The sequence below is a fragment of the Mya arenaria genome, chromosome 6 (assembly GCF_026914265.1).
Source record: "Mya arenaria isolate MELC-2E11 chromosome 6, ASM2691426v1".
Taxonomy (NCBI): domain Eukaryota; kingdom Metazoa; phylum Mollusca; class Bivalvia; order Myida; family Myidae; genus Mya; species Mya arenaria.
The window spans coordinates 38,701,657-38,715,815 of NC_069127.1; the positions used below are offsets into that span (position 1 = coordinate 38,701,657).

The 14,159-nt window shown below is 37.8% G+C and overlaps 1 protein-coding gene across 1 annotated transcript in view; it reads left to right on the top strand.

Moving 5' to 3' along the window:
* LOC128237776 (uncharacterized) overlaps positions 1 to 14,159 on the top strand; it is a 105,462-nt gene that overhangs the window by 12,899 nt on the left and 78,404 nt on the right. Inside the window, exons 2-17 of the mRNA XM_052953361.1 lie at positions 1,993 to 2,152; positions 5,984 to 6,148; positions 6,560 to 6,631; positions 6,966 to 7,130; positions 7,541 to 7,603; positions 7,936 to 8,100; positions 8,510 to 8,581; positions 8,914 to 9,078; positions 9,489 to 9,560; positions 9,893 to 10,057; positions 10,468 to 10,530; positions 10,863 to 11,027; positions 11,437 to 11,508; positions 11,832 to 11,996; positions 12,407 to 12,469; positions 12,802 to 12,966. Of these exons, the coding sequence (XP_052809321.1) occupies positions 1,993 to 2,152; positions 5,984 to 6,148; positions 6,560 to 6,631; positions 6,966 to 7,130; positions 7,541 to 7,603; positions 7,936 to 8,100; positions 8,510 to 8,581; positions 8,914 to 9,078; positions 9,489 to 9,560; positions 9,893 to 10,057; positions 10,468 to 10,530; positions 10,863 to 11,027; positions 11,437 to 11,508; positions 11,832 to 11,996; positions 12,407 to 12,469; positions 12,802 to 12,966 (1,957 nt within the window). The remainder of the gene's footprint in view (positions 1 to 1,992; positions 2,153 to 5,983; positions 6,149 to 6,559; positions 6,632 to 6,965; positions 7,131 to 7,540; positions 7,604 to 7,935; positions 8,101 to 8,509; positions 8,582 to 8,913; positions 9,079 to 9,488; positions 9,561 to 9,892; positions 10,058 to 10,467; positions 10,531 to 10,862; positions 11,028 to 11,436; positions 11,509 to 11,831; positions 11,997 to 12,406; positions 12,470 to 12,801; positions 12,967 to 14,159) is intronic.

Genomic DNA, 14,159 nt, shown 5'->3' on the forward strand with positions numbered 1-14,159 from the left:
CAATGTATGGTTTAAACATGTCAAAATATCTATCTTTTGTAAGGAAGTTAACATGGTCTTATGGTTCAGGCGTTGATTATTAAGGGTTATTATGCCCCCCTTCGAAGAAGAGGGGTATATTGCTTTGCACAGGCATGTCTGTATGTCGGTCAGTCGGTAGACCAAAGCTTGTCCGTGTGATAACTCAACAATTCCTGGATGTATAGTCATCAAACTTGACACGAAGGTTGGGCCTGACCAGTAGATGACCCCTATTGATTTAAGGGCTTATCGGGTCAAAGGTCACGGTCACAGTGACCTTTAATGGTAAAATAATTTCATAGCTTGTCCGAGTGATAACTCAACAATGCCTAGACCTATGGTCTTCAAACTTGATATGGAAGTTGGGCCTGACCAGTAGATGACCCCTATTGTTTTTTTGGGGGGTCATCAGGCCAAAGGACAAGGTCACAGTGACCTTGAATGGTAAAGGGTTGACCGAGTAATAACTCGACAATGCCTGCACCCATGGCCCTCAAACTTGACTTGAAGGTTGGGCCTGACCAGTAGCTGACCCCTATTGTTTTTGGGGCTCATCGGGTCAAAGTTCAAGGTCACAGTGACCATGAATGGCAAAAGGTTGTCGGAATGATAACTCGACAATACCTGAACCTATGGCCCTCATAATTGAAATGGAGGTTGGGTCTTATCAGTAGATGACCCCTATTGTTTTGGGGGGTCATTGGGCCAAAGGTCAAGGTCACAGTGACCTTGAATGGTAAAAGGTTGTCCGAGTAATAACTCGACAATGCCTGTACCCATGGCCATCAAACTTGACTCGGAGTTTGGGCCTTACCAGTAGCTGACCCCTATTGTTTTAGGGGTCATTGGGCCAAAGGTCAAGGTCACAGTGACTGAACGATAAAAGGTTGTCCGAGTGATAACTCAACAATGCCTGCACTCATGGCCCTCAAACTTGACTTGGAGGTTGGGCCTGACCAGTAGATGACCCCTATTGTATTTGGGGGTCATCGGGCAAAAGGTCAAGGTCACAGTGACCTTGAATGGTAAAAGGTTGTCATCAGAGTGATAACTCGACAATGCCTGCACCTATTGCCCACAATCTTGACTTGGAGGTTGGGTCTGACCAGTAGATGACCCCTATTGTTTTTGGGGGTCATCGGGCCAAAGGTCAAGGTCACAGTGAACTTGAATGGTTAAAGGTTGTCTGAGTGATAACCCAACAATGCTTGCACCCATGGCCCTCAAACTTGACTTGGAGGTTGGGCCTGACCAGTAGATGACCCCTATTGTTTTTGGAGTTCATTGGGCCAAAGGTCAAGGTCACATGTACCTTGAACGGTAAAAGGTTGTCTGAGTGATAACTCGACAATGCCTGCACCCATGGCCCTCAAACTTGACTTGGTGTTGTGTCTGACCTGTAGATGACCCCTTATGATTTTAGGGGTCATCGGGTCAAAGTCAAGGTTACAGCGACCTTGAACGAAAAAAGCTTGTCTGTGTGATAACTTATCAATGCCTGCACCCATGGCTCTCAAACTTGACATTTAGATTTTTGGTGACCAGCTGATGACTCCTATGGATTTTGATGTCATAGAGTCAAATGTCATGGTCATAACACACTCTATCCTCAAACTTTGAATGGTCATAATCTTAAAACTGCCTCAACGGCATCCAATGTCAGTGACAAATCAGCTGTCATTTCGGTCCATGCATATTTCATTCAATTGTCCATATAATCCTGACAACATGGCCCTCAGGGGGGGCATAATGTTTGACCAACATCTCTTGTTTTTTCTTGACTGAACCGGCGTAAGTTCGCACCTCATAAAAAACAACATACTTTTTAACTCAGCTCAAACTTAAATACACCTTGACCAAACCCTCACAGAATGATTGCGCTGATATGTTTCAAATAACGCTTCAATTATGTTTTATTAATAAGTGTTATTTAAATTGAGATTAATTTAATTAAAACATCATTGTTTTCAGTTGGTGATTTTTGTGTCACTAACAAGGACGTGTTATGGAATTGGAGAAAATTGCACTGTGGGGAACTGTTCTGGTCCTGTAGAGATTTGTGTTGAGGGCAACTGTGCATGTGACTCCAGCACCCACTACCAAGCTCAAGAAGGAACACAATGTTCAGCGAGTATGAATGATATCATTATACATATGTATTTATTAATGTATAGGTTTTTATTTCACGTTTTTGCGGTTAATTGAAAACTTCCAATCGATAAGATCCTGAAAAATTCACTGTTTATAACAGTGAACTTAATGAAATATAAGTTCAATGTTTCTAACATTATAACCAGTGTTTCACTGTAAGAAATGAATACAAACAAAATAACTTTTGTTTGCATAAACGGTAATAATTTAGGAGATCGGCAGAAATTGGCATAGTCTTGAGGTAGAATAATGTATGTGAAATCTGTCAACCAGTCCCTGACATAAACTTTCCAAAGAATCACCGAAAGAAATGCACCAGTTTGTATTTAGATCCTTGAAACAGCAGTACTCTACTTTCGAGGCTAATTGAAGTAAATCACTATGGTGTCTACATGCTAGACCACAAGATCCAACATTCCTTTTGAACTATATCCCAGGACTTGATTGCATGCCGAGGAAACTTTACTTATTAGGGGGGGGTGACAGGACTGAGATGATAGTGACCCTTATTATTATCATTGAATAATTTGGGTACACAACGTTAAACACCATGGCATAAATACCACTATTTGTTTGTCTGATCGAGTGTTGGACCCTTTAATACTTAAAATTTACCAATTGAATGTAATGTGTCTGGAGTATTACTTATGATGCAAAACACTATTAAAGGGATTAGACACCAGATGATACAAGTGCAAGAAAAAATAAAATTGTCAAAAACGTACATAATATTGATATCATAGCATACAAGGCTAATATTAAATTTTTCTGTTATACTGACGCAGGCATCTTTTGCATTTTTTGTACATTTTTCCAATATGAATTATTGGGGTTGTCTCTGGTAAATCCCAGTAAAATTAAAAATAGGATGGTTTATTTGTCTGTACTCATCACGCGACTTTCACATGCTATATATACCCACTGCATTGCTTCACGGAAGACGTTGCAAGGAAGTGGAAAACTGCTACCAAACAAGGTAGACACAGAGCCCTATAGATCAACATCGGTGATGAAACCTTGAAAAAGAGGTTAACTTTGCTGAAAATGACAGCGAGGTGCTAAAATGCTTATTGACAGTTATAAGACCGGACCCACTACACCATAGAGCCAGGTTATCATCCCCCGCCGAATCGAAGGTTTCGGGAAGGGGATATTGTTTTGGCGTTGTCTGTCCGTCCGTCCGTCCGTCCGTCCGTCCGTCCGTCCGGTACCATATCTTGGTAGGTATTGATCAGAAAATGTTCAAACTTAGTCAGAATGTTTCCCTTGATCAAATCTTGACCACTTGTAAAAAGTGGGTCACATGGGGTCAAAAAAAAAGTCACTAGGTGAAATCTTAGAAAAATCTTTTGAACATACTAGAGGCATTATACATAGTCAAATATTTATGAAACTTAATCAGACTGTTTTCCTTAATAAACTCTTGGTCGTAAATAAAACTGGGTCACATATTATCGAAAATTAGGTCAGTAGGTCAAATCTTAGAAAAATCTTGTCCGGAACCATATCATTATAATGATTGGTCAAGTTATGTTCAAAATTGGCTATGATGTAGCCCTTGATGAAATATTGAGCACTGAAAAAAGTGGGTCACATGGGGTTAAAAACTAGGTCATAAGGGCAAATCTTAGAAAAATCTTTGAAGCATAATATAGGCATTATACATGGTCAAATATTCATAAAACTTAATCAGAATGTTTTCCTTGATGAAATCTTGGACTTATTTCAAACTGGGTCACATCTGATCGAAAATTTAGGTCACTAGGTCAAATCTTAGAATTTTTTGTCCGGAATGGAAATGATTGGTCGGATTATGTTCAAACTTGGTCATGATGTACCCCTTGATTAAATATGGACTGTTTGTAAAAGTGGGGCACATGGGGTCAAAAACTAGGTCACTGGGTCAAATCTTAGAAAAATCTTTGGAACACTCTAGAGGCAATACATCTGCTCTAATTTCCATGAAACTTAATTAGAATATTTGCCTCGACGAACTCTTGGAACAGTTTGAAACTTGTAGGTCATGTGGTGTCAAAAGTTAGGTCACTGGGTCAAATCTTAAAAAAACCTTGTGGACACTCTAGAGGCTAAATTTTTTGCAATATATCTGGACCAATCTTCATGAAACTTGATCAGAATGTTTGCCTTGATGAAATCTTAGATTAGTTTGGAACTGGGTAACATGGAGTCATAAACTAGGTTTCTTGGTCAATTCTAAATTCTACATTATATACAGGGCTTCTAAAATCCGGCCAGACATATTTCAGTGTCAAAAACAGACAAAAAATCGGTCCGGATGTTACTCAATTTTTTATATTTTCGGTCCAAAACGTCTCAAGTCAGTAAAATTTGTAGAAATTGAAATATACAATCCTTCTTTGGTCATTCACACATTCAAATTACCCCCAGTAAAAGTTTCCTAGTTACCATCAGACCAACGCGACCAGCTGCTTTTTCCACTACGCTGAACACTCGATATTTGTTAATTGGGCAGACGCTTGCAATCGGTTCAATCACGTGTAGTGGTAGGTCGCAGAAGACACAGTTAAGCAAATTATTTGTTAATTATGTGCTCGCAGTTATCCATTAAAGTGTTAAAATATATATTTTCACATAGCAAACTGCTTATGTCCGAATAAATTAACCTAGTCATGCCCTTAGCATATAGGATATCAACAGCAACGTGCTTGATTAACTACAGAGTCTAAAAGCTGAGTGGGCCACTTACGTCATTTTAATAAAATGTAATAAAAAAAATTCCTTGTCGATATCAAGCTTATAGCTAGAAGCCCCGATTATTAATATAGATATATCTGTTTATTAAAAATTATCAGTTGAATGTTGATCCACTGTATAGAAGCATTAAGCAAATAAATCCCAATACTGTTTCAGTTTTTGTCATCTGGCCGCTTCCCGCCTGCCGCAATTAATTATGGTTGCAAATTTTCTTGTTAGAAACGCCGCAAAATTCGATGAGAATCTCATTTGAAAGTTTGTATCGATTACAAATCGGTTTTGATGGTTATTAAGAATTGACACACCGCGAAACATATTAACAGAATACACATCGCGAAAATATAATACATAATTCTTCGGACATTTCTATATAATCGGACTTCGAAGCCGGTCTTTTTTTTAGGGTGGGGGGGGGATCTTTTTTTGTGGAGGTAGGTGTGTTGACGCTGGGTCCGGACCGATTGAGGTTCCAAACTTTTAGAAGCCCTGATTATATACAAATTTTTTTTTCAAACAGTTGCAATCAAACTCAATCTCATATATATTTCACCAACAATTGATTTCCTTCATTCCTTGATTTAGCCCAATCAGGCGGGGGATATCAATTCAACGAATAAGCTTGTTGAAGAAGGTTTCATAAAATACATAAACAATTAAAATAAAATGTAATTTTTGGAGAGTTGGTAAGTCTTTAAACAAAAGTGTTTACATTCACGGCATTGTGTAAGAGGGTGACCTTCCTTGTTTAGTTCAACTCAACGAAAATTTACCGGAAAGAAAAACTGACATTTACTCGACTTTTACCAAACAAAAAAATACGTAGTCACCGGAAGTAACATCAGCGACATCGATTTCGGACAACCACTATCTATTGTCGCCGACATAGCATTGTCAGCGACGATTTATCGATTGTACTCGATAATTGTTTCATCACTAGCCCTTATTCTTTCAACCCAGCTCTAACTAACAATCTGCCATTAAACAGTATACAGAAGCCTGACATGAAGATTATGCTTTGTCTGTTTTATAATTTGATATTAGAAAGTACATCAGTCTCTGTTTATCATCTTTTCAGAGGGCACCTCCATAGGTGGAGCATGTACAGTGCCTGGTATCGGTTCAATTGGCTCCGCCTGTAGTGCCTCAAATTCACAATGTACAGGGTCCAGTGGTGAGGGTCAAGGAACTTGTTCTTGCTTGAGTGAAAATTACCAGTCCGCCACAAACGTTTGCAGTCCAAGTATGAAGTTTACTTAACCTTATAACATAAAGTTTACATTTTATATTAAATTTGACTCTGACATTGTTCACAGTTGTTTGTATTCCAATTTCTGTATGATTGCCTTGTCTTAAAAGGTTTTCCATTCTATATATGATAAACCTAATTGTTCATAAGTAAGCACAACTTGTATGGCACTTGACCTCTAATTTTATTTTTTTTTGTTGGTAAAATATACAAATGAAGGTTGGTAAAATATAGAATCAGACATGTTAAAACGTTTAAAATGAGGTTTGGTTAAAAAAGTGAGATGAGGACTGGTAATGCTTTGGCACAGCTTTTGTATAAGTTTACTTTTACCCTCCACAAGAGCTCATGGTATTTTTAACAATATTTAACATTCTAGTTATTAGTCCCCTTCTGGTTTCACAGGAGGGGACTACAGGCTTACAACCCATCAGTCTGTCCGTCTGTCTGTCTTGTCTGTCTGCCCGTCAGGAAAAAGTTGGATTATACTGTAATAACTTAGATATATGCAATCTTTAGGTAACATGGTAATGTGGATAGTATTTTTTAGCTCACCTTAGCCGTAGGCCCAGGTTGAGCAATAGATTTTGGACAACCACTATCGATTGTCGCCGACATATAGCATTGTCAGCGACGATTTGTCGATTGTACTCGATAATTGTTTCATCGCTAGCCCTTATTCTTTCAACCCAGCTCTAACTCACAATCTGCCATTAAACAGTATACAGAAGTCTGACATGAAGATTATGCTTTGTCTGTTTTATAATTTGATATTAGAAAGTACATCAGTCTCTGTTTATAATCTTTTCAGAGGGCACCTCCATAGGTGGAGCATGTACAGTGCCTGGGATTGGTTCAATTGGCTCCGCCTGTAGTGCCTCAAATTCACAATGTACAAGGTCCAGTGGTGAGGGTCAAGGAACTTGTTCTTGCTTGAGTGGAAATTACCAGTCCGCCACAAACGTTTGCAGTCCAAGTATGAAGTTTACTTAACCTTATAATATAAAGTTTACATTTTATATTAAATTTGACTCTGACATTGTTCACGGTTGTTTGTATTCCAATTTTTTTATGATTGCCTTGTCTTAAAAGGTTTTCCATTCTATATATGATAAACCTAATTGTTCATAAGTAAGCACAACTTGTATGGCACTTGACCTCTAATTTTAATTTTTTTGTTGGTAAAATATACAAATGAAGGTTGGTAAAATATAGAATCAGACGTGTTAAAACGTTTAAAATGAGGTTTGGTGAAAAAAGTGAGATGAGGACTGGTAATGCTTTGACACAGCTTTTGTATAAGTTTACTTTTACCCTCCACAAGAGCTCATGGTATTTTTAACAATATTTAACATTCTAGTTATTAGTCCCCTTCTGGTTTCACAGGAGGGGACTATAGGCTTACAACACATCAGTCTGTCCGTCTGTCTGTCTGCCCGTCAGGAAAAAGTTGGATTATACTTTAATAACTCAGATATATGCAATCTTTAGGTAACATGGTAATGTGGATAGTATTTTTTAGCTCACCTTAGCCGTAGGCCCAGGTTGAGCAATAGATTTTGGACAACCACTATCGATTGTCGCCGACATAGCATTGTCAGCGACGATTTGTCGATTGTACTCGATAATTGTTTCATCACTAGCCCTTATTCTTTCAACCCAGCTCTAACTCGCAATCTGCCTTTAAACAGTATACAGAAGCCTGACATGAAGATTATGCTTTGTCTGTTTTAAAATTTGATATTAGAAAGTACATCAGTCTCTGTTTATCATCTTTTCAGAGGGCACCTCCATAGGTGGAGCATGTACAGTGCCTGGTATCGGTTCAGTTGGCCCCGCCTGTAGTGCCTCAAATTCACAATGTACAGGGTCCAGTGGTGAGGGTCAAGGAACTTGTTCTTGCTTGAGTGGAAATTACCAGTCCGCCACAAACGTTTGCAGTCCAAGTATGAAGATACTTAACCTTATAATATAAAGTTTACATTTTATATTAAATTTGACTCTGACATTGTTCACGGTTGTTTGTATTCCAATTTCTGTATGATTGCCTTGTCTTAAAAGGTTTTCCATTCTATATATGATAAACCTAATTGTTCATAAGTAAGCACAACTTGTATGGCACTTGACCTCTAATTTTATTTTTTTTGTTGGTAAAATATACAAATGAAGGTTGGTAAAATATAGAATCAGACGTGTTAAAACGTTTAAAATGAGGTTTGGTTAAAAAAGTGAGATGAGGACTGGTAATGCTTTGACACAGCTTTTGTATAAGTTTACTTTTACCCTCCACAAGAGCTCATGGTATTTTTAACAATATTTAACATTCTAGTTATTAGTCCCCTTCTGGTTTCACAGGAGGGGACTATAGGCTTACAACCCATCAGTCTGTCCGTCTGTCTGTCTTGTCTGTCTGCCCGTCAGGAAAAAGTTGGATTATACTGTAATAACTTAGATATATGCAATCTTTAGGTAACATGGTAATGTGGATAGTATTTTTTTAGCTCACCTTAGCCGTAGGCCCAGGTTAACAATAGATTTTGGACAACCACTATCGATTGTCGCCGACATAGCATTGTCAGTGAAGATTTATCGATTGTACTCGATAATTGTTTCATCACTAGCCCTTATTCTTTCAACCCAGCTCTAACTCACAATCTGCCATTAAACAGTATACAGAAGCCTGACATGAAGATTATGCTTTGTCTGTTTTAAAATTTGATATTAGAAAGTACATTAGTCTCTGTTTATAATCTTTTCAGAGGGCACCTCCATAGGTGGAGCATGTACAGTGCCTGGTATCGGTTCATTTGGCCCCGCCTGTAGTGCCTCAAATTCACAATGTACAGGGTCCAGTGGTGAGGGTCAAGGAACTTGTTCTTGCTTGAGTGAAAATTACCAGTCCGCCACAAACGTTTGCAGTCCAAGTATGAAGTTTACTTAACCTTATAATATAAAGTTTACATTTTATATTAAATTTGACTCTGACATTGTTCACGGTTGTTTGTATTCCAATTTCTGTATGATTGCCTTGTCTTAAAAGGTTTTCCATTCTATATATGATAAACCTAATTGTTCATAAGTAAGCACAACTTGTATGGCACTTGACCTCTAATTTTATTTTTTTTGTTGGTAAAATATACAAATGAAGGTTGGTAAAATATAGAATCAGACATGTTAAAACGTTTAAAATGAGGTTTGGTTAAAAAAGTGAGATGAGGACTGGTAATGCTTTGGCACAGCTTTTGTATAAGTTTACTTTTACCCTCCACAAGAGCTCATGGTTTTTTTAACAATATTTAACATTCTAGTTATTAGTCCCCTTCTGGTTTCACAGGAGGGGACTACAGGCTTACAACACATCAGTCTGTCCGTCTGTCTGTCTTGTCTGTCTGCCCGTCAGGAAAAAGTTGGATTATACTGTAATAACTTAGATATATGCAATCTTTAGGTAACATGGTAATGTGGATAGTATTTTTTAGCTCACCTTAGTCGTAGGCCCAGGTTGAGCAATAGATTTTGGACAACCACTATCGATTGTCGCCGACATAGCATTGTCAGTGACGATTTGTCGATTGTACTCGATAATTGTTTCATCACTAGCCCTTATTCTTTCAACCCAGCTCTAACTCACAATATGCCATTAAACAGTATACAGAAGCCTGACATGAAGATTATGCTTTGTCTGTTTTATAATTTGATATTAGAAAGTACATCAGTCTCTGTTTATAATCTTTTCAGAGGGCACCTCCATAGGTGGAGCATGTACAGTGCCTGGGATTGGTTCAATTGGCTCCGCCTGTAGTGCCTCAAATTCACAATGTACAGGGTCCAGTGGTGAGGGTCAAGGAACTTGTTCTTGCTTGAGTGGAAATTACCAGTCCGCCACAAACGTTTGCAGTCCAAGTATGAAGTTTACTTAACCTTATAATATAAAGTTTACATTTTATATTAAATTTGACTCTGACATTGTTCACGGTTGTTTGTATTCCAATTTTTTTATGATTGCCTTGTCTTAAAAGGTTTTCCATTCTATATATGATAAACCTAATTGTTCATAAGTAAGCACAACTTGTATGGCACTTGACCTCTAATTTTAATTTTTTTGTTGGTAAAATATACAAATGAAGGTTGGTAAAATATAGAATCAGACGTGTTAAAACGTTTAAAATGAGGTTTGGTGAAAAAAGTGAGATGAGGACTGGTAATGCTTTGACACAGCTTTTGTATAAGTTTACTTTTACCCTCCACAAGAGCTCATGGTATTTTTAACAATATTTAACATTCTAGTTATTAGTCCCCTTCTGGTTTCACAGGAGGGGACTATAGGCTTACAACACATCAGTCTGTCCGTCTGTCTGTCTGCCCGTCAGGAAAAAGTTGGATTATACTTTAATAACTCAGATATATGCAATCTTTAGGTAACATGGTAATGTGGATAGTATTTTTTAGCTCACCTTAGCCGTAGGCCCAGGTTGAGCAATAGATTTTGGACAACCACTATCGATTGTCGCCGACATAGCATTGTCAGCGACGATTTGTCGATTGTACTCGATAATTGTTTCATCACTAGCCCTTATTCTTTCAACCCAGCTCTAACTCACAATCTGCCTTTAAACAGTATACAGAAGCCTGACATGAAGATTATGCTTTGTCTGTTTTAAAATTTGATATTAGAAAGTACATCAGTCTCTGTTTATCATCTTTTCAGAGGGCACCTCCATAGGTGGAGCATGTACAGTGCCTGGTATCGATTCAGTTGGCCCCGCCTGTAGTGCCTCAAATTCACAATGTACAGGGTCCAGTGGTGAGGGTCAAGGAACTTGTTCTTGCTTGAGTGGAAATTACCAGTCCGCCACAAACGTTTGCAGTCCAAGTATGAAGATACTTAACCTTATAATATAAAGTTTACATTTTATATTAAATTTGACTCTGACATTGTTCACGGTTGTTTGTATTCCAATTTCTGTATGATTGCCTTGTCTTAAAAGGTTTTCCATTCTATATATGATAAACCTAATTGTTCATAAGTAAGCACAACTTGTATGGCACTTGACCTCTAATTTTATTTTTTTTGTTGGTAAAATATACAAATGAAGGTTGGTAAAATATAGAATCAGACATGTTAAAATGTTTAAAATGAGGTTTGGTTAAAAAAGTGAGATGAGGACTGGTAATGCTTTGGCACAGCTTTTGTATAAGTTTACTTTTACCCTCCACAAGAGCTCATGGTATTTTTAACAATATTTAACATTCTAGTTATTAGTCCCCTTCTGGTTTCACAGGAGGGGACTACAGGCTTACAACCCATCAGTCTGTCCGTCTGTCTGTCTTGTCTGTCTGCCCGTCAGGAAAAAGTTGGATTATACTGTAATAACTTAGATATAAAGGTAACATGGTAATGTGGATAGTATTTTTTAGCTCACCTTAGCCGTAGGCCCAGGTTGAGCAATAGATTTTGGACAACCACTATCGATTGTCGCCGACATAGCATTGTCAGTGACGATTTGTCGATTGTACTCGATAATTGTTTCATCACTAGCCCTTATTCTTTCAACCCAGCTCTAACTCACAATCTGCCATTAAACAGTATACAGAAGCCTGACATGAAGATTATGCTTTGTCTGTTTTATAATTTGATATTAGAAAGTACATCAGTCTCTGTTTATAATCTTTTCAGAGGGCACCTCCATAGGTGGAGCATGTACAGTGCCTGGGATCGGTTCAATTGGCTCCGCCTGTAGTGCCTCAAATTCACAATGTACAGGGTCCAGTGGTGAGGGTCAAGGAACTTGTTCTTGCTTGAGTGGAAATTACCAGTCCGCCACAAACGTTTGCAGTCCAAGTATGAAGTTTACTTAACCTTATAATATAAAGTTTACATTTTATATTCAATTTGACTCTGACATTGTTCACGGTTGTTTGTATTCCAATTTTTTTATGATTGCCTTGTCTTAAAAGGTTTTCCATTCTATATATGATAAACCTAATTGTTCATAAGTAAGCACAACTTGTATGGCACTTGACCTCTAATTTTAATTTTTTTGTTGGTAAAATATACAAATGAAGGTTGGTAAAATATAGAATCAGACGTGTTAAAACGTTTAAAATGAGGTTTGGTGAAAAAAGTGAGATGAGGACAGGTAATGCTTTGACACAGCTTTTGTATAAGTTTACTTTTACCCTCCACAAGAGCTCATGGTATTTTAAACAATATTTAACATTCTAGTTATTAGTCCCCTTCTGGTTTCACAGGAGGGGACTATAGGCTTACAACACATCAGTCTGTCCGTCTGTCTGTCTGCCCGTCAGGAAAAAGTTGGATTATACTTTAATAACTCAGATATATGCAATATAAAGGTAACATGGTAATGTGGATAGTATTTTTTAGCTCACCTTAGCCGTAGGCCCAGGTTGAGCAATAGATTTTGGACAACCACTATCGATTGTCGCCGACATAGCATTGTCAGCGACGATTTGTCGATTGTACTCGATAATTGTTTCATCACTAGCCCTTATTCTTTCAACCCAGCTCTAACTCACAATCTGCCTTTAAACAGTATACAGAAGCCTGACATGAAGATTATGCTTTGTCTGTTTTAAAATTTGATATTAGAAAGTACATCAGTCTCTGTTTATCATCTTTTCAGAGGGCACCTCCATAGGTGGAGCATGTACAGTGCCTGGTATCGGTTCAGTTGGCCCCGCCTGTAGTGCCTCAAATTCACAATGTACAGGGTCCAGTGGTGAGGGTCAAGGAACTTGTTCTTGCTTGAGTGGAAATTACCAGTCCGCCACAAACGTTTGCAGTCCAAGTATGAAGATACTTAACCTTATAATATAAAGTTTACATTTTATATTAAATTTGACTCTGACATTGTTCACGGTTGTTTGTATTCCAATTTCTGTATGATTGCCTTGTCTTAAAAGGTTTTCCATTCTATATATGATAAACCTAATTGTTCATAAGTAAGCACAACTTGTATGGCACTTGACCTCTAATTTTAATTTTTTTGTTGGTAAAATATACAAATGAAGGTTGGTAAAATATAGAATCAGACATGTTAAAACGTTTAAAATGAGATTTGGTGAAAAAAGTGAGACGGGACTGGTAATGCTTTGACACAGCTTTTGTATAAGTTTACTTTTACCCTCCACAAGAGCTCATGGTATTTTTAACAATATTTAACATTCTAGTTATTAGTCCCCTTCTGGTTTCACAGGAGGGGACTATAGGCTTACAACACATCAGTCTGTCCGTCTGTCTGTCTTGTCTGTCTGCCCGTCGGGAAAAAGTTGGATTATACTGTAATAACTCAGATATATGCAATCTATAGGTAACATGGTAATGTGGATAGTATTTTTTAGCTCACCTTAGCCGTAGGCCCAGGGTTAGCTATAAGGATCGATGAATGTTCATCGTCTGTCGTCTGCGTCCGTCCACACTTAGTTTGTTAACACTCTAGTGGTCACATTATTGCCTCAATTGTCACGAAACATGGTCAGGATGTTTGACCCAGTAAGTACCCAGATGAGTTCGAATATGGGTCATCTGGGATGAAAAACTAGGTCACATGACCCCAAAAAAGGAAAATATTGTTAACACTCTAGAGGCTACTTTTTCAGTCCAAATATCCTGGTAATTTGTCCGAAATGTTGATTTGTTGATTTCTAAAATGTAAAAAATGTAAGAGAAATTAATTGAATATACATAGCAAACATAACGTTTACATTACTTTAGGCCTAGTTTAAGGAATGTTTGGCATGATAATCCTCTGCTTTGCATCTCCTGCTAATTGCAATTGTGTCACAGTAGGGGACAATTTCCTGTGTATTCGTTTATTGGCTCAGGGCCATTTAGGGTCCATTTCTATTATAAAATATCCCAAACTGCACAGCACACAATATAAGAATAGTATTCAAATGCAGTTGATACATGTTATGCAGTAGGAGTTTCTTACCGATTTCCTCGGAGTTTCGCGGTGTTTTCACTCCAAGTAATGTGGCG